The sequence below is a fragment of the Thunnus maccoyii genome, chromosome 4, assembly GCF_910596095.1.
Source record: "Thunnus maccoyii chromosome 4, fThuMac1.1, whole genome shotgun sequence".
In the NCBI taxonomy this organism is placed as follows: Eukaryota; Metazoa; Chordata; class Actinopteri; order Scombriformes; family Scombridae; genus Thunnus; species Thunnus maccoyii.
The window spans coordinates 19,757,519-19,777,621 of NC_056536.1; the positions used below are offsets into that span (position 1 = coordinate 19,757,519).

At 38.0% G+C, this 20,103-nt stretch overlaps 2 protein-coding genes across 2 annotated transcripts; both read left to right on the top strand.

The window, feature by feature from the left end:
- Positions 1-4,094: 4,094 nt before the first annotated feature.
- rab5if (RAB5 interacting factor) lies at positions 4,095-8,716 on the top strand. The gene is made up of 4 exons (XM_042409089.1): positions 4,095-4,413; positions 5,812-5,915; positions 6,021-6,150; positions 7,058-8,716. Exons 1-4 carry the CDS (start codon positions 4,306-4,308, stop codon positions 7,097-7,099), a joined length of 384 nt encoding a protein of 127 aa, XP_042265023.1. The 5' UTR covers positions 4,095-4,305; the 3' UTR covers positions 7,100-8,716.
- Positions 8,717-10,775: 2,059 nt separating this feature from the next.
- dhx35 (DEAH-box helicase 35) lies at positions 10,776-19,733 on the top strand. Its single transcript, XM_042410112.1, has 21 exons — positions 10,776-10,861; positions 11,225-11,352; positions 11,471-11,563; positions 11,918-11,995; positions 12,128-12,232; positions 12,322-12,383; positions 12,481-12,550; positions 12,951-13,010; positions 13,504-13,616; positions 13,699-13,795; positions 13,964-14,122; positions 15,092-15,302; positions 15,504-15,628; positions 15,905-15,959; positions 16,107-16,297; positions 16,397-16,474; positions 16,626-16,755; positions 16,923-17,004; positions 17,131-17,202; positions 17,290-17,401; positions 18,005-19,733. The coding sequence occupies exons 1-21, from the start codon at positions 10,822-10,824 to the stop codon at positions 18,041-18,043; spliced, it is 2,100 nt and encodes a 699-aa protein (XP_042266046.1). The 5' UTR covers positions 10,776-10,821; the 3' UTR covers positions 18,044-19,733.
- Positions 19,734-20,103: the final 370 nt, after the last annotated feature.

Consider the following 20,103-nt stretch of genomic DNA (forward strand, 5'->3'; position numbering starts at 1 on the left):
TAAACTGTGGGCCCCCGTTTAAGCTGAAAACCTGCTCAGTACAGCAGCAAAATCACATGTGGTTACTTTTCACCACTTCTCATGAGAATACTGTATCACAAAAGATGTATCACGTAGTAAAACAGGGTCACTGTAACTGTAAACATACAACTGATTACTGCAGCCACATCATGTTTAAGATATATAGATGTAGATGTAGACTCAAATTACGGACGATGACACATCGCCCACATCTTCCTGAATGAGTCAGTGCTTGGTGGGTCAAGTTTAGGACTCAAAAGAGAAACTGAAATGGATTTACTTTTATTTCATATATACTGTAGAAGAAAATGTGAAGCTACGTTGTTTATAACTACACAGATTTGACAGCATATTACATGTGATATCACAACAAAATACATACAATAATGTCCTTGTACAGAAAAATGTATTGAAATATAATTTATGGTCTTAACATTAACACACAAAAAATGACAAATCAGTTGTTATTTTCATTCCCAAATGAAATCTTAATTAGATTTAATTTCAGGTTCATTTTGCACATGTGTGATCAGATTAAGTATCCACTATCATGTATCAAAGCTATTTTTGACGGTTTTGAATACTAACTACATCTGCTCTCTTTCCCGCCATCAAAGCTGATTACTCAAAAATCAATAATTCTGTCAATCATTAATTTTTATCCAGCTTTTAGGACCAAGGCTGTATGTGAAAGTGATCCACATAAATATTCCAGTCGATTACTGGCCAAATCATCCAATTTCCACTACTTAAGTTGTACATCAATTAAGTTTAGGTTAAATAATGATGATTGGCTCAAATGACAGTGTTGATTAGAAGAAGCTCATAAGACTTTAAGTGGAGTGAAGCTCATCATCGATAAGGACGCCCTCTGCTGGACAGCGGAGATCAGGACAGAAGGAAAGATCTCAATTACTGTCAAAACACTAGATGTTAGAGTAAAAAAGGACAGTAATAAAATTCATATTGTTTAACGTGATTATTTCATATATTTGTTCATTCATCATTTGTTTGAATAAAACATCAAATCTGCAGCTTGATCTGATTATTCTATAAAAAACAAAATACAAAGACAAACCCAATTATTGTGTCTGCTACTATATCAGGAAAACTGCATGTCAGAATATCAAATACAGCTGCAATGATTAGTCGATCGAAAGCTATTTTGATAATCGATTAATCATTTTGAGTAATTTTTTAAGAAAAAAAAAGTCCCAATTCTCTGATTCCAGCTTCACAAATGTGAATATTTTATGGTTTATTTAGTCTTCAGTGACAGTAAATTAAATATCTTTGGGTTGTGGACTGTTGTTCAGGACAAAAGAAAACATCTGAGGATGTCACCTTGGGAAACAGTGATCAATATTTTTCACCATTTTCAGACCTTTTTAGAAACAAAATGATTAATTGTAATGGAGGAAATAGTTGACAGATTAATTGATAATGGAAAAAATTGTTAGTTGCAGCCCTAATATAAACATTCTCTAACTGCAGTAAGATTTTGTGCATATTTGTAGGCTCTAACATAGTGATTCCCATCCTTTTTGTCTGGTGACCAGTTTGTGTGACCCCTCCTCACAGGTTGGGTTCTCTACCTGTCAGACATACAGTACATGAGCTGTGAGTAGTTTGACAAAAGAGTGATTTTCTCCTCTAAACTCTCAGCTTGTTTCATTTGAATAACTGTTAGAGGCCTGAAGATGTGAAACTTTCCACTACCCCCCCCCCCCCCCCCCCCCCCCCCCCCCAAATGTACAAATATTAAAGAAAAGTCAGAAAAATGGATCTAAATTTATGCAGCAGGACAAGAGTGATGGGTCTTGACTCCCAGGTTGGGAACAACTTCTCTTTTTACTCCACGAAACATGAAGGACATGTTCAGATTTATGATGTCTGATGAAATACTTGAACATGTGAAGCAAACACTGTAGCAATGATCAAAAACCTGACATGGGTGCAGTAAACTGTGTCAGAGTATGTCAGGCTGAGAGAAAACCAGTTCAACATCATATTATGTCATTTTTTTTCATGCTCAGGATTTGTTTATTATTTATTTACCTTTCTCACTTTTTTCTTCCTTTCGTTTTTCTTTTTTTAAAATTATTTTGGGGTTTTAACTGACTTTCTAATGTTGTTACCTGTAGCTGACGATCATAGTCCCATTAAAATCAAAACTCACTGTAATTGTTTTGGGTTGTAGCTAGACACCTGTTGCTTGTTGTCATCCTTTTGAGATATCTGTGATAAAAATAATAATAATGTAGAGCTGAAATGATTGATTAGTCAATTGAAAGAAAATTGATCTGCAACAATATTGCCAGCTAATTAATTGTTTTTAGTTATTTTTCAGAAAACATGACAAAAATCTGTTTTCTTAGTTACACAAATTAAGTATATTGTGCTCCAATATAATGTGATGTTTGTGGAAATAAATATTTTGTGGAGATGTATGACTATTCAAATATTGCACCAATACAATAAAAAATAAATTAAAAAACATTGTGGGAGATAAAAATAAATAAATAAATAAATAAAATGTGAATACTCTTTTTTTGGTGATTATTTCTTTATTGAGTTTTTACATGATTATATCCACAGGTGGATGCATAACAAGTCACTTAAGTACATCATATACCGTAAGACTGTAGTTTATCGTGCTGTAACCACAACTGCAGACTGTTTCTCTCACCCCCTCCCATCCTTTCCACCACCAATAACCCTCCCACCATCCACACTGATGGGCCGAAATAATACTTAATATACAAAATTACGTTAAAAAAACAGAAACAAAAACAGAATACCTGTAGAATAAAGTCTATACATATATAATATACATGACAAAAGATAGACAGATAAAATTGAATAAATGCAGAAAACAAAACACACAGCAAAACCAAAACAAAACAGCAGAGAGACTAAAGACAAAGTGTTGTGTGTGTGTGTGTGTGTGTGTGTGTGTGTGTGTGTGTGTGTACACTTCGACTATTTCTTGCTATTACAATCAGAATCAGATTCATCTCTATTGGCCAAGTATGTTCAAACATACAAGGAGTTTGACTCTGGTTTAGTGGCTCTCAATGTACTCACAGACAACACAACAATCTTCTGAAACACACACAAGGAATGACTGTATACATGTGAAACCGTTTCTGTGAACAGGATACAAATTGTACAAAGAATTGAAGATCGCACAGAATGCTGAGATAAATATTAAATGGTAAAAAAAAAAAAAAAAAAAAATACAAGTGTTACTTTATATACATATAGTAGGTGGTAATGTACATTATATACAGCCCTGTTCAGATATACAGTAGTAACTGAAATGTATCACACATTTTGTATTTTAGACTAAAATAAATATATATAAGATGATGGAATTTTCTTTTATGTGGCTCACAATAAAAACATTTTCATGATAAAGTATTCAAGATTCAAGATGTTCACCCTGGTTATAAAAATACAACTGTGTGAAATACTTTGTCTGGGAGACTCCATTACATCCATTATCCATTAAACAGTAAATAAATATATATAAAAAGGCATATAAAGTATAATAACAAAATATAAAAGCAAAAAAAAAAAAATATATAAATTTATATATATTTTGAAAAATGTATACATACATACAAACGCACATACAAACGCACACACACACTCACACACACACACACACACACACACACACACACACACACACACACTCACACTTACACTTACACTCACACACACACACACACTCACACACACACACACACACACACACACACACACACACACACACACACACACACACACACACATTTAAAGACAGAATCAAAGCACAAAAAATACAATAATCATTAATACATATTATATCGTAATGTGAAAAACATTTGATGTTATTTTTCGTCACATTCTGAATTATGAAGCCTCTTGTAAACTCAGTACAACCTGTTTTGTCAACACTGTTGTTGATTGTGGTTGAATTGAAGGCGTTTACAGACTCGACCACTGGGTGTCGCTGTACATTTCATAGAGTTTCTGGCAGTTGCGGCGCAGAAACGTCGCACTCTCTGATTGGCTGCTAGGGGCCGGGGTCAAACAGTGTTGCGCATGCTCAGATGCCCTTTTAACGTTAGCGACTGAAATCTGTCAGATCAGCGGAGCGTACATTTCACCTACCTTCAAATATCTCACAGTATTTTCTTCCCCTAGTCAGCGCTAGATACTTTAATCTAACTCGAGCTGTCAACAGATTTGGATTTTTACTTTTTCGACGTCTGTAGCAGAAAGAAACAGCAAAGAATGACGAGCAGTTCAAAGCGGAAAGAAGAAAGTCATCTGCTGAATGGGGGTGTAAAACAATCCACATGGAGCAAAGCGTTCAACAGTAATGCTGTTTGGGAGGAGAAGGTCAGTCAGTTGCCCTTTGAAATTTTAGCCTGATACATTATTGCAGCCACTATAATTGCCCTGAAGTTCTCCGTGCAGCTAATTTGTGGGCAGGTGTTAATAAAGACGGTTATGAGAAGCGAGCTGCCTTGCTAAGGATTAATCTGGCTCTGTTGGACTAACAAACTGTCAAATCTAGAAATGAAGAAAGGAATAGCGTTAATTTTCTCGGTTGTTTGAAATACTGACGACAGTTAAATAGTGCTAGAGTTTTTGACTGTCTGCCACACGAAAGTAAAGGAAATAAGTCAAGAAATGACTTTTAAAACCCACACAATAGTGTTTAATCTTCAATTTCTTTTGCATTTGAAACGTCCGAGGCTGCAACTTAAGTTATACACAAAGATAATCATAGTATATTAAACTGTATATTATATTAAACTCGTTTAGTTGGTAACATATTTTTTTAAAAAGTGGAAAATGCCCATTAGTGTCCTAGAGACAAAGGTGACATCTTTTAAATCGCTTGTTTTGTCCAACCAACAGTTCAAAGATATTGATAGTAGTTGTGCAAAAGAGAAAAGCAGCAAATCCTCACATTTAAAAGTCTGGAGCCAGAGAATCAAGTAAAGTCTAGTCCAGTTCTTTATTGTTATATCTCATTACACAAATATAAGAGAGTAAAAATCTTAAGTTTCAGCTCCTTGACAATGCAATAAGGAAAATAAAAATTAAAATAGTAAAAGCAATAGTAATAAGTATAAACAACCAGAGGGATATAAAACATATGAGTGCATGTATGAAAAGTGTGGTGTGCATGTGTCCTACCTATAATATATTATAGATTTGACTGTTTGACATTTCTCCTTGAAAAATTACTTCCAACATTTGTTTCAATTGACATTTTTTGACAATTAATTATGTGTTGATTGGCCAATTGATTAATTGTGTGAAATAGTCACATTCAACATTAATCCAAACCCCAGCCAGTCATCTCTGCAACACTTAACCTAAATGAAGTCCTCACCTTGAAGCAGAGGGCTGAGCTGCAGGAAACACTATTGGAAAGAGAAACAGAGCTTGAAACAAAACTGGCAACACATCTCACTCTTTAGTCAAAACATTAGATCATGTGTTCCTCCTATTATGAACAGCTTATCTGTTTTTTTTTTTGTTGTTGTTTTTTTCTGTTGAAGGAACTAGAGCTGAACAAGCCCTGATGTGTTTGTGTTTTTCCATCACACACATTCCTAAAATTATTTTCCTTTGTAAGAAACTTTAGAATAACAACATGAAATGAAATGAAACATGTAATGCTTTCAAGTGTGGTGTTGTTCTCATTTCAGTATTATCATCACACCATTTCCAGTTTATACAGTTCATTTTCTTTGAATCAATCAATCTGTATTATCTTTACAGGACGAGTTCTTAGATGTGATTTACTGGCTCCGGCAAATTATTGCAGTAATCCTCGGTGTGATATGGGGTGTTGCACCGTTGAAAGGATTTCTGGGAATAGCCATGTGAGTATACTGTACACCTTTCATTAAACCTCTGCAGCTCCTCATATCTGATTGTATTAAAGAATTCACTTAAAATCTAACATCTTCCTGTGTTTGCCTCGTTAGATTCTGCATCATCAACGCTGGCGTCCTGTATGTATACTTCAGCAGCTTTCAGCAGATCGATGAGGAAGAGTATGGTGGCACGTGGGAACTCACCAAAGAAGGCTTCATGACATCTTTTGCTCTGTTTCTGGTGGGAATATACTCAGTATATTTATGGAAGCATTGACTTTCTGAAAAAACGTGATAAATTCAGTGAGACTTTCTTTAGAAATAGTTTGCAAATGGCCTGTTTATTTCTGTTGAGTGGAGACAAAAAAGAATACGGTTCATGTTGCATAACAGATTCAGTTGAGAAGCCATTTGAGCACCACTGGTTTGGGTGGGAGATTATTTACACTGGCACTGGCAACTAACTACTAAGTAAATAGGAGTATATTGTCATTTTAAGATGAGATTCTTGTGTTTGAGGTTTCTTAGTTTGGTGCCAGTAAGTGTTTTTATTTTAGTTTATCATTAGTCAGTTTGTGTTTATTGCTATGAAATTACTAATTCAGCCATTTTTAAATTTAAAAAAAAAAAGTGATTTAAACCATAAGGTCCCATTTACTCCTGGTATCAACATGTGATCTGTATCTGGATACATTATGTGGATAATGACATCCAGTCAATGGGTCTTTGCATTTACACCTGTTATTTAAATGCTTCTTTTTTTCTCAGCTTTGCTTGCATTGTGATTTGATCTCAATATGCAAATTAGCTAGACAGAGCTGGCAGACTTATATAGACTTATGGCATGTCCCAGGTCAAAGAAACTGCTGCCATGAACAGATGTCATCCACTTTTTTTTGTAAGGGAAAACTTCTAGCTACTCCTACTTGTAGCTTTTTTTTGCAGGGCTTGCCTTAGCTGGCAGGAAGAGGCAGAGCTTAGTGATCTTTCAACTTACTGTAACGATTTTTTTCTTATGAATGTGGTCACAATGAGAGCTTAACTATCTCCAAATGTGTTGTGGCTGATCCGATCGCATCTCTTATTACAATGTGTTCTGTGTGCATTTACTCCTTAATGTCTAATCAGTCATTCTCTGTCTTTTCCAGGTGGTGTGGATAATCTTTTACACAGCTCTACATTTTGACTGAGAGGAATCCGTAGGACAGTAAATACGAACATTTCTGTTTGAAGTAAATTGTCAAGACACAGGAACTCCACGGCTCGAGGGAGTGTTGATGCTCCTACATACAGTATGACTCTTCAGTGTGCAGTGCGTCATGGAAATCCTAGATCGAATAACAAGTTCCTGCAAGACCACCGTGATGAACATGTTCAAATACATCCCCCTTATGTCAGGGTTCCTTTTTTAGGTGCCCTCCATTACATTTCCCATATGTTATATTTCCTTCCTTATGTCATTTATCATCATCGCTGACAAAACACTAAAGAATACAGAGAGCAAACAGTTTAGATGAGATCGGTTGAAGTTCTATAAATGCTGGAACAGTCCCTTGATATAAAACAGAATAAGGATGATTTCTATTGGTCGGCTTACTACAAGGCCTTTCTTCTGTTTTAGAAGAGTGACATGAACACAGATTTTAGACTAAAAAGATTAACAACCTGTGTGTGTATTCACTGCTCATGAGCTGGTCACTTCAGTTACAGGAACTGGGCAATAAAAACAACATCTTGTCATATAGTCATTAGAGTTCAGTCCATGAGTGTGATGTGTTAGCTTTAATTTCAGGACAAAACACTCCAATCAGATGCATAAAACTTTAATATAATTGTGTGGCTTCACTGTTAAATCTGCAGTTTCACTCCAAAATGTATATTTTTTCCATAAAAAAAAGTTTAATCTGAGCCTGACAAAATAATTGGTTAAAAAAATGACATAGCAGTAAAGCAAGTTATCAGTTACAGTTAAATGGTTACACGTTAAAGGTTAGCAGCTACATTATGTGTCTTAGCAGTGGAGTCATCAGGTGCTTTTCTTTTTGCCTACTGGATATAAACAGCATTTTTGAATTAAATCTGTCAATTGTTATTTCTTTTAAACCCTCCGGTGTTCAACAAATGTGGAAAACTAACAAACTAACTACGGCTGAAATCTCACATCCTGCTAATTTTAACATCAAAACAAATGCTGGTGGTAAGAAACACATATCAGCCGATATCCAATCCCAATGCCAGTATCTGCCACTAGTATCGATGCGCTGTTACTTCAGTCAGGAACTAAAAACCATCAAAGTTATCTGTCCATCCAAATGAATTTTCTCAAAAGCAAAGAGCGAGGAAACATGCATGCCGTTTTCAGATGCAAATGTTCACAGATTTAAGCTAAACCTGGTCTGTGCACTGCCATGACTTGCTGTCTGTATATCTAGATGTCATTTATGAATGACATTAGTTATTAGTGTAGAAATAATTTAATTTTTTTTCTCACATGTAGCTTCCAGATCAAAGTCTTACCTGTTGTTCTGAAATTAATTTAAACTTGTCTGTAAATTCTGTACAATGTCCCTTTTGTCAAATCCACCTTGTATTACACAGATTTATTTGTACTTATGTTATATCTTGTTTGATGTAACATATTTCTCAGTATTTTATAGTGAAGAACTTTTAAAAACAGTTCTTGCAAAGTTATTGTAATGATACTGTTATATTAGATACGCAGCTGGTGTTTGAAAGGATTGTATTTTCTGATCAAATCTTTTAGGAATCATTAAACATGGGCTTTATTTGGCCTCCATTTTCAAAGAGATGGTACATGTTTTTTTTTTCCTTTTTTAATTGAACTGCTTTAGTGCTCCCGTTTAACAAGTGCACTCACGTTGGACTGTATGCCAGTGTTTTAAAGACACAGAGTTTCCTTCTACTGAAATTCAAGATTCATTTATTATCATTTTACAACACAAGATTGTACAGCGAAATGTAGTTTGTAGTCCCTTAATGCCACTCACAAAAACAGAAATTATATAAATGTATTAATAAATAATAAGTCATAAAAATAAAACTACTTTTATATTGGGGTGCAGAGGATGAATTGAGGAGTCTCAGCCTGAGGAAAGAAGCTGCTCTGTAGTCTGGTGGTACAACAGCGGATACTTCTGTATCTCCTGCCAGATGGCAGCAGGGTGAACACGCTGTGGTTGGGGTGGGTATTGTCTTTTAGTATCCTTTGGGCTCTGTGCAGGCTCTTCACCTCACCAACCTATACCCTAGTTTGATTTTTGCTAAACCATTTCCACTAGGAAAAAACAAAAATAGATCAAATGATAGAAATGACAAAATACTGATGGTAAATCAAAATCATGAGGTGTAGAATCAATGTTATGACAAGTGGTGGAAAACTAATGAGATCTCTTACTTTTAAGTAGCAATACCACACTATGAAAGTATCCCATTGCAGGTTTAAGAGCAGAATATGAAAATTTACTGAAGAAATACAAAAGAATTAGCAGCAAAATGTACTTTAAGTATAAAAATTAAAAGCACTCATTAGATTGCAGAATCCCTCTATCAAGAGTACATTACTGTATAAGCAGCTTTTGAATTTTGTAGCTAATTGAGCTAGTGAGAGTTAATTTGAAAGTCCTCCTCCACTCAATAATGTGTTTTTCTTATTCAGTTGGATGTTTCGAGCTTCACTGTGCAGAGTCTGACACTAGAAGGCTGTTTTCACATTAATCTGCTGCAAGAGGAAAGTTTCTCTGTGCTCATTGAAAATCTGAGTTTAAGGGTCGGGTCTACATGGTCCAATATGCAACTTAAACAAGGGATTAGCCGGAGGGATGAACTCTTGTGAGTGCAGTTAGACTTATGGTTGAGGTTAAGATTACTGTTAGGGTCACGTGCACAGTGAAGAAACACAACACCTACAAATCTTGTGAGAGTTTCGTAAATCGTCTGTCTTGGCTGATCCAATCTCGGGCAAACCCCCTACACAAGTTAGATGTGGAAACTTGAAGCCTCCAGTGCTCAAACACTGAGAGTGGACTTTACAGTGAAGTAGGAGACATCTTGTGTCCAGCAGTTCAACTTTAGAAATGAAAATATTTACATAGATTCTGGATTTTTCAGTGAGGGACAATGAGTTGTAATTTTAAGGATTTTAATGAGATAATCTGACTTTTTTTGTTTTTATTCCAAGCAGACTGTTTTTTTTTTCATACATCTTACATGTCTGAAGGGGATCTTTAACAATTTAATGTACTATTAGTAGATTCATATTTTTTAAGATGATCTGAAAGTGGAAAGTTTCTCTGAGCTCACTGAAAAACCAATTTTAAGGGGTGGGCGTACGAGCATAATCTGTGACATCACAACTAGTTTGAAGGCCAATCCTGGTCCAATACTCAATTTACACAAGTGTGACGTGGAAGCTTGAAAACATCCAGCGAACAAATACTGAGAATGGACTTTACAGTGAAGTAGGAGACACCTTGTGTCCAGTAGTGAAACTTTTAATGAGGGAGAAAGAGAAGATATCATTTTAAGGAGATAATTTAACTTTCTTTGTGGAAAAACCATATTAGACAAATTATTATTCAAAGCAGAGTGTTTTTATACATCTTAAAACATGTCTGGAGGGGATCTTTGGTTTTTTTTGTCATGTTTTGCTTCTACATGTATATTTCCTCATAGTAGTCAGTTGATTTGCACATATTCCTTTTATTTATTTGCACTTTGTGTGAACCTGCCGTAGAAGAATGAAATTCACCCAGCTTGAACTTGCTGTTGCAGTTGTTTTCTAAAAACGCGTTGACATCATTCATAAAAACCCCCCAACGAGAGGCAGGATTATGACGTCATCCTCACAGAAGCGAGAGAGAGAAAAAAAATCACATGTGACGTAGAAGCCAAGATGGCGGCTCCCCTCTCCACGATGAAATTTTGGAAGCCGGGTAAGTAATAGCGTGAATAAGGTGTTTGATGCAAACATTTCCAGGTTTATACAGATTAATTAGCAGCTGTTGATGTAAGTGAGACAGTTTGGATGCGGCCGTGAACGCAGCAGCTACGTGATTATCTGCAGCCTGTTCAGCTCAGCTCGGCTCTGCTCTGCGGAACCAAAGTATAACCTGCCAGCATTAAACATTCAGGCTGTAAGGCACAAAGTACAATGAATAGCAATTAATTAATAAATCGCACTACGGTGAACGGCTTTCTTCACCTATAAGTCCTTCGTTTTATGTCATGGCTTTGCACTAATCCTCTTACATCCTCAACCTGCTTACATTTCAATAACATCATCCGTTCCCCTCCAGGGTCTGAGGCACCGGGGATCTCAGAGGAGCGGGAGCTCAACACAGAGACCACCGGCTCCCCCATCATCTTCAACCCGCACACCGCCCTCTCCATCGAGAAGCAGCGACAGAAACTCCCCGTTTTCAAGGTTTTACCCCTCAATCCTCCTCCCAAACATCCCACACTTGAGTGATTTTAGTAAAGTACTTTATGACTGATGTTTGATGTGTGTTTGAACTGTTTTGTATTTTTTTCTCCCTCTCCAGCACAGAAACAACATCTTGTACTTGTTGGAAAGCTACCAGACTGTTGTCATAGTTGGTGAAACCGGGTGCGGTAAGACAACACAGATACCTCAGGTTAGTGGCATCATTAAAAACAGTTTAAAATGAATGATTAGATTCAGCCTTCTTTGTAAAGGACAAAAAAAAAAACACACCCTCAAAGTCACACATGCACCAAATCTAACAGCTAAAAAGGCACACAGCATTGCGGCAGTGGACTGATATCCTTCATGAGGCTTAACTCCCATAGTGGTCTTTACACGACCTTGTCTTGATGCTTATTATTAGCCTCTTTCAGCAAGGTTTGGACCACATCAGCCAGGGCTTAATTTATGCAGACTCTGCTGTTCTGCAACATCAATGTCTCTACCTCCTTTGTGCTCTTCTCTTATTTATGTCCACCTTCTCTTTTCATCTCTCTGCTCTCAGTACCTGCTGGAGGCTGGCTGGGCAGCAGAGGGGAAGGTGATTGGAGTGACACAGCCTCGCCGCGTGGCCGCTATCTCTGTAAGAGCTCTGCTGATGTCCCGCTATTTCACCGCGCCAATGTCATCTTGCTTCAAGATAAAGCTGTTAATTTTGAAGGACATGCCCGGCCTCAAATGCTGTAATTTTCCCCCTCTTTACCCCTGATGCTAGGTAGCCAACCGTGTCGCAGAGGAGCGGGGGGCCCTGCTAGGACATGAGGTGGGCTACACCATCAGATTTGATGACTGCTCTGATCCCCACGCTACGAGGATCAAGGTATTCTCCCGCCACATGCGTGCAGTATTCATGACGAGCTTCCCTGTGTTTCACTCCTTTCTGTGCTCATCTGTGCCTGTGTGCTTCAGTTTCTTACAGATGGCATGTTGGTGCGAGAGATGATGGCGGATCCTCTTTTGAAAAAATACAGGTACTTATCACATTAAACTGCAAAAACTGGCTTCTATTGCTGAAACGTGTTGGGTGTCTCTCTTTGTAACTCTAATGTTCTGTATTGTCATCCTCAGTGTGTTGATGCTAGATGAAGCACATGAGAGAACCTTGTATACAGACATAGCCATCGGTCTACTAAAGAAGGTAATGCCAGCGCAATGTTTCACTGGAACAAATTATAGGATAGATTCACAACTTTTCAAGTTTGTCCTAAAACAATAGTCATTGAAACAGGTTTTTCTCGTTGTAATCATTCCTCCTGTTCATAATGACCATTAGAAGATCTCCTCCAAAGGTGCTTACGATGGAAGTGATGAGGGAAAATATGTTTAAAAGTTTATGGCCGGTATGAACAGGAGGATTGATTCCAGCAAGAAAAACATGTGTCTGTGTTCGTTAGGGCACCTGACTATCATTTTAGGACAGACTTCAGATTTAACTTCAATCTATAATCATCCTAGAAAGTTGTGACTCGTTTTCCATTCCTATGCTGACTCTCCCTCTCTGTTCCCGCTGTTACGTGTTCCCCGTCTCCTTTCTGTAGATTCAGAAGAAACGGCGAGACCTGCGGCTGATCGTGGCCTCTGCCACTCTGGATGCCAAGGTGACTGCATCATTAAGATGAACAGATATGCTTGAGTAGTGAGAAACAAGGGGAAACAAAGACGGGTAGAGGGAAAAGTTGATGTCAGGTCAGATCACATTGTACCGACATCTGCAATACAGCGATGAAAGAAAGAAGGAAAGACACAATCAGGCCACGGCTCCGCTCAGCGTTAAGCAAGTCAGCTGAAATGCCATATCGGGCATCTACTTTCTGTTTAAAAAGTCTTTTATCGACACATGCAAATTATTTAGGCGTACCACAGTAGTACGATGCATACTTTTTAAATGTCAGGTTGAGGGCAACAAGAGTATTTCATTACTTTACTGGAAAATACCAGCTGATAAAAAGATATTAACTTCCACTGCAAATGTTCACTTTATTTACCAGTAAATGTTACTTTTCACAATGACTTTGTAAGAAGCTGTGTGATCTCTTTTTACATAGTAAAACGTATACTCATTACTAATTATAATATCACTATCATCTGAAGAAATTCCATGAGTTCTTCAACCTGAACGAGTCCGGGGATCCAAACAAGGACACGTGTGGGATTCTGACAGTGGAGGGACGCACGTTTCCAGTGGACGTCTTCTACACTGTCAGGTAGTCAAACGACATGATCCAGTCTGAGGAAATGGTGCGTAATTTGCTTTTTAACTTAGAAATATCTCTGGTTTGTTCTCAGTCCTGTCCCAGACTACGTGAAGGCCACAGTGGAGACAGTGTTGAAGATACATGAGACGGAAGATGACGGAGATGTCCTGGCTTTTCTGACAGGGCAGGTTGGTGGCCATATTTTTAACATTACTCAACCTTTATTTGTTGGCTTGGCTTGTACATAAATGCAACAGCATCACATGTGTTCGTTTTATGATTATATTGTAGTGAAGTCGAGCTTCTTTGTCTTAATCGTCTTCTAATTGTTGTAACCTGTAAATGTCCCCCGTTAGGAAGAGGTGGAGAAGGTGGTGTCCCTTCTGCAGGAACAGGCCAGGTCTCTGTCACGATACGGCATGAAGAAACACCTGCGAATTTTGCCAATGTATTCTGGTCTACCGTACGCTGAGCAGATGAAAGTTTTTGAGCGGACGCCCTCCTCTGTTCGCAAGGTAAATATGCTGCCTTTGTGTTTGTGTATTCATAGAGGAGAAATTTTATCTTATTTACATTTCTACGATTTGGTATATATTCCAAAATCCCTGTGGGGAATATGAGTGGAATTTGAAACCAATATCAAAAATCAAGGGAGGGGATACTGATAGTCTTGTTTTGAGTATCGTTCCTCACTAGGATCAATATCAAAAAACAAATGGATCCGTCTCATGTTAGATGTGTTTTAACATGCATGTAATTAATTGAGAATAGTGAAAACAAGAAAAATATGTTTGGTAATTCATTCAGCTGTAAGTAAAATGCATCTAGAAGTAGCCTAACAATGAGGAATTCACTTTGTAAATCATGACACACGTATTGATAGAGGTGATTCTGGCCCTTGTATCACTTTGCATAAAATCAGAAGCCAATTTTGTTGTAGCGTTGCTGCTAGTGGATCTATTTTAATGGCTGGAACAAACCATGACACAGTATTTATTTTTGTCTTTTTTTTTTTTTGAAAAGCCCACTTATATTTCATATGGTAATTTTTGGACTATATAACCAAATGCTAAAGATGCTAATTTATAGCTTGCAAAATAAAGCAAAATCATGGCTTCCATTTATCCATTTATTACCTCTGTTGCGGGCCAGTCAAAGATTTAGTGAAAAACAGGGAAGTGAAGGCACCGTTCTTACAGAGATTTTCCAGAGTGAACACACAACACAAACAGTGCAGGTGTTGACAGTAGCTGGGAAAACAGTTTAAAAGGCCTTTTTCATAGCAGACATTTTGTCAGAGTAGGAAAAGCACAGCTCTAAATATCAAAATGAATGATGACTGAATTCCATTTAGCTGCTCCGGTGTCAGGGTCCTGGCATTGTGCACGTTGGCTCTCTGTCACTATGATAAGTCAAACTGTCTGCTGTGAAAAAAGGCCTATTTACCAAGAACTTGACTTATTCCTGTCTAATGTTTCTTCCAGGTGGTGGTGGCCACTAACATAGCTGAGACATCCATCACCATAAATGGAGTTGTATTTGTCATCGACTGTGCATTTGTGAAGCTGCGAGCCTATAATCCTCGCACTGCTATTGAATCACTGGTGGTGACTCCCATCTCCAAGGCTTCAGCCAGCCAGAGGGCCGGGAGAGCCGGACGAAACCGGCCTGGGAAATGCTTTAGATTGTACACAGGTATGTGTGGGTTTACAAGAAATAGAAGTACGATAAGTGTCGTAGAGTGTTGTCAGTGAGAGGAATTGTTCATTGTAAACCTTTATGGCAAAGTGCTGTACTTGGTTATCCTCCTCCCTCTGCACTCTTTGCCTGTTTTTTTTCTGTCACTCTTTGTCTTTCTCTCGCTGCGTTTCTTATTACCTCTGTTCCTTTCTTCAGAGGAGGACTTTGAGAAACTGCCTGCCTCCACTGTGCCAGAGATGCAGCGCACCAATTTGGCCCCTGTCATCCTGCAGCTCAAAGCATTAGGCATTGACAACGTGCTGCGCTTCTCCTTCCTTTCAGTAAGTAGCTCACTTTGCATCCACAGGGTGGCTGTGCTGTGTTCATCCACTGTGAAAGAAAGTGTACTTTTACATTTTAATTAGAAAGAATAGCCTCTGGCCTCTGGGATAAAAATGCATAGAAACCATAAAATGAATGCAGTCATTTTCTGCTTGTGCTTTTAAAGATGTAATGACAAGACTTAGTACACCAGATTGTCACTTTATTCTGTCTTTTAGAGTAAATATTGTTATTATTAGACTTAAAATGAGTTTTCATGTTTTACAATTTCACAGCCTCCTCCGGCTCAGACCATGGTTCAAGCTCTGGAACTGCTTTATGCTCTGGGAGGTAAGAAACAAGGGGGTCAGCAGGGTGGCAAAGTAAGCAAGGAAACTGTCCTTCAACTGCCAGACTAGCATTCAAAATTATGTATCCGCAAGCATCTACAAGCTAAGGTGACACAGAAATCTCAATCAGCTGCGTGTCTGTTGGCAGGTCTGGACCATTACGGCCGTCTGACTGATCCCATGGGTGTGCGGATGGCAGAGTTTCCTCTCAGCCCCATGTTTGCCAAGATGCTCCTAGAGTCCGGAAACTTTGGCTGCTCCAAAGAGATTGTTACCATAGCAGCAATGATGCAGATTCAGAATATATTTGTCGTGCCACCCAATCAGAAGAAAGCTGCCGTAAGTGAAAAGAGGCTTTCAAAAGGAACGTGTTGTATATTTGCTAGAAATGCTTTGTCAGCGTAACAATTATCCCGTTTTTGCTATCTCACCCTGCAGGTCCGTGAGCACAGGAAATTTGCAGTTGCTGAGGGAGACCACCTCACAATGCTGAATGTGTATGAAGCATTCATTAAGGTATACTGTGTGTGTACATATGTATATAGCTCAGTCTGTGACAGTGAACACATCACCGGGGAGGGCTTGTGAATGCAGCAAAAGTCGGGGAGGTCAGGGAAATCTGCTGCTTATCAAGACTGTGAAACATTTTTTTCTTTCTAATCTGCAGCACCAGAAGAGCTCCCAGTGGTGTCAGGAACATTTTCTCAATTACAAGGGTCTGCTGCGCACTGTGACCGTACGAGAGCAGCTCCGACGTCTCATGAACAAGTTTAAGGTGCCGCGTACTTCCAGTGAAGGTATGTGTAACTGAATGATTCTGTGCTTATGTAATATGTCGGGTCATCTTTTTGTTTTGTGCTACTTTGAAGAAATTTAGTAAAACAGATGGAAAAGCCATCTGCCACTAACATGCATCACTGTCTTAAATATAACTAAAGTACATATTCATTGTTCTTTTGCACAGGTGACCCTGATGTGATCTTGAAGTGCATTGTTTCTGGGTTTTTTGCTAATGCAGCCCGCATTCACCATTCTGGCTCCTACAGGTGAGAGAGAGCTCTTTGCTGTTTATCACTCCTCTATTATATGTCTAATATTCCCAGCAAATGACTTCTGTCTTCATACACTTTCAAATCACATATAACACTGTCTAATGTTTTTCATCCTGCCAGGACTTTAAGAGACGACCGCGAGCTTCACATCCACCCCAACTCGGTGCTGTTTGGAGAGAAACCTCCAAAATGGTCAGTTTAAAACATGCAGATAATTCACAGACATTTTAGTTTTCTCCTGTTTGAAAATTGTTTCCGAGAATTATATTTATCTTACAGGGTTGTCTTCAATGAAGTGGTGCAGACATCGAAATACTACATGCGTGATGTGACTGCTGTGGAGTCGTCCTGGCTGGTTGAGTTGGCCCCTCACTTTTACAAGCAGGCGAAGGTAGGCCAAAGAAAGAAATCCCCACACTCCAGCTTGTTATTCTTTGGCTCTAACTGTTGTGAATGTTCTGAAAAGCTCCAGTCATATTGTTCAGTTAAAGATCCCCTCCAGACATGTTTAAAGACATATAATTCACTTTGGATTATAATTTTTATCTGATATGTTTTTCCCATTAAAAAGTTCAATTACCATATTAAAACGTCTTAAAATTACACCAACTTCTTTTTCCCTCTTTGAAAAATCCATAATATCTACATTAAAGTTTAACTGCTACACAAAAGATGCTTCCTACTTCACTGAAAAATCCATTCTCAGTGTTTGTGCACTGGAGGCTTCAAGTATAAACATCACAATTCTGTAAGTTTCATACTGGACTCAGATTTAAGCACAGAGGAACTTTGAAAACAGCCTTCTAACGTCAAACTGGATTGAAGGAACAAGAAGAAAAACACATTTTTGAGGTGGAGAGGGAGTTTTTGTGTCTCTGTGTTTTGTTCATAATGTTCTCTGAGCTCCTGACATCACCATTTATTTGGTTGCTTTAATAGCCTGCAAACAGGATCACTTTGACTTTAACTATGTTTTTTCTCTTTTCTCTCTCAGCACGGTTCACTTGCCAGCAAGAGATCCCGAGTCCTCTAAATCTTACCAGCTTTTCACCACTGTAAGACAAGAAGACTCATTGAATTAACAGGAGGAAACCCCTCTCAATTAGCCACTGTGCCCCTCTCCATTTCATTGTATATAAAGATGTAATATATATTTATTCTCCATGTCCACCTGTACAACCCCTCCGCACTGTGTGGCCATGCTAGAATGGGATTTAGAGGTATATTTTTAGTGTTGATGTTAACATGTTAACAGAGATCTAGTTTATATTTGACCTGTGAGAGTGAATGGTGATGAATGTGAGACGAGCGCAGGCTGTGCCTGACTTGTGCCCATTCAAACATGGTCATGTAGTTCATCTGTACTTGTACATAGTGAGAGCAGGCTCAGGTCCAGGGAGCGGCTCCTGTGCTACAGGCCCGTTCATACCTGGTTCAAGGCTTCATTATTTTTTTAATTGCTGTATTTTTTTTTTTTTTTCCTTTTGCATGATGAATAATGGAAGACAATGGTATTGTATACGAGGATGTTTCCCTTTGAGAGATTTATGGTTTGGGTTTTTTGATTATTCCCCCATAACCTGGGTGCCTTTATGTTTATAATTAGTTTAACTTTACTTCCAATTTATTTTTGATTTCTTTCCGTACCTTCACACAGAATGCTGTAGTACATATTTTCAGGACTTTGCTGCCCATGGAAATACATCACTTTATTTTTTCAGTCAACTTGCATCGAAATAACGATACTGTGAAAAGACTGCTTTACTTTTAGATCCTTGTTTTCCACTCTGTATCGCCACTTAACGACAGTCTAGATCAGACATAGTGGCCTTTTCACCACTCTGTGCCAATTCACTTCATCAGCCTATATATCACATTTCACTTTCAAATGGAATGTGCAAATACACCCAAGCATTGTAAATGAAAAGCTGTGAAATCCAAAAAAAAGTGCCATGTGTTCCTGTGACAACATAAAGTGCATTCAGACATGCATCCGAAGCCTCAAACAGTAGCATTTATCTATTTCCTACCATCTGTTTCATCATAATATGCTTTTCCTCTGAAGGTTTGTCTCAGTATTGAAGCCTTATTGTACTTTTTGTTCCCTGTTTACCATCAACATCATCTACCAGGTGTTCAGTAAAATGGCCAGTTACAGTATTTGTGATTTCCATTCCATATTGTGTTCCACATTTTTTATTTTTTTGTCTTAAAATTTGTACTTTACTGTTTTATTTCTTTCAGAGGTGTTTGGCCCTGAAAGTGTCAGTGAGCAGTATATTAAAGGTTTGTCATTTTACTCTGGGACTTACTTTCAAACCAGTATGATCACCAAATTTTACTTATGCCTGCATGTTTTTTTCATACAGTGTGTTCTTGAGGTTACTACTGTAGATTCAGTGAAACTAATTAAACCACAAAACAGCACACCATCCAGTAGCTAGATAAACCAACACAAAATTAGATATATAAAAGTGAAGTACCCTTGCATGTTAGATGGTACTCTGACATAGACCTATACACTTAAGATTACCTCCTAGACTTATTGCAAACAAAAACTTTTTGCGAAATGACTTGTTTATTATCAATTGTGATGACACTCTGAATATGTATGCAGCCAAAGCAGTAATCTGTAGACCTGTGTAGTTGCTCACCTCTGAGATAAAAAACTGTCACCTGCCATTTCCTCCTCACATCCTCAAATAAAGCCTTATTGTCATGCAGTGCCTTTTAGCCTTTATTCACTGTACCACTACTTTTTATGCAGCGTATAGTTTTGCCAGAGGGTGTCACTGTTGCACCACAAACAACGCTTAGCCCCAACTATTCAGAAAATCACAAAGTATGAAGCCATTTATGAGAGTTTGTATGTATTAGTTCTCCCTTTGGTAAGTGTGTAACCTTAAAATATTTTTTTCTATTCACACATGGGCAGGAGGAGTGACTTATTTTTAGCAATCTACCCATTTAAAGAGCTGGTATGATACACATATGGGCTTAACTGCAGTGAATATACCAACTTGACACTGCATGAGTATTGCAGTCAAAATTTAAGAATATTTTGCATTCATGTGAGAATAAGTACCACACAGT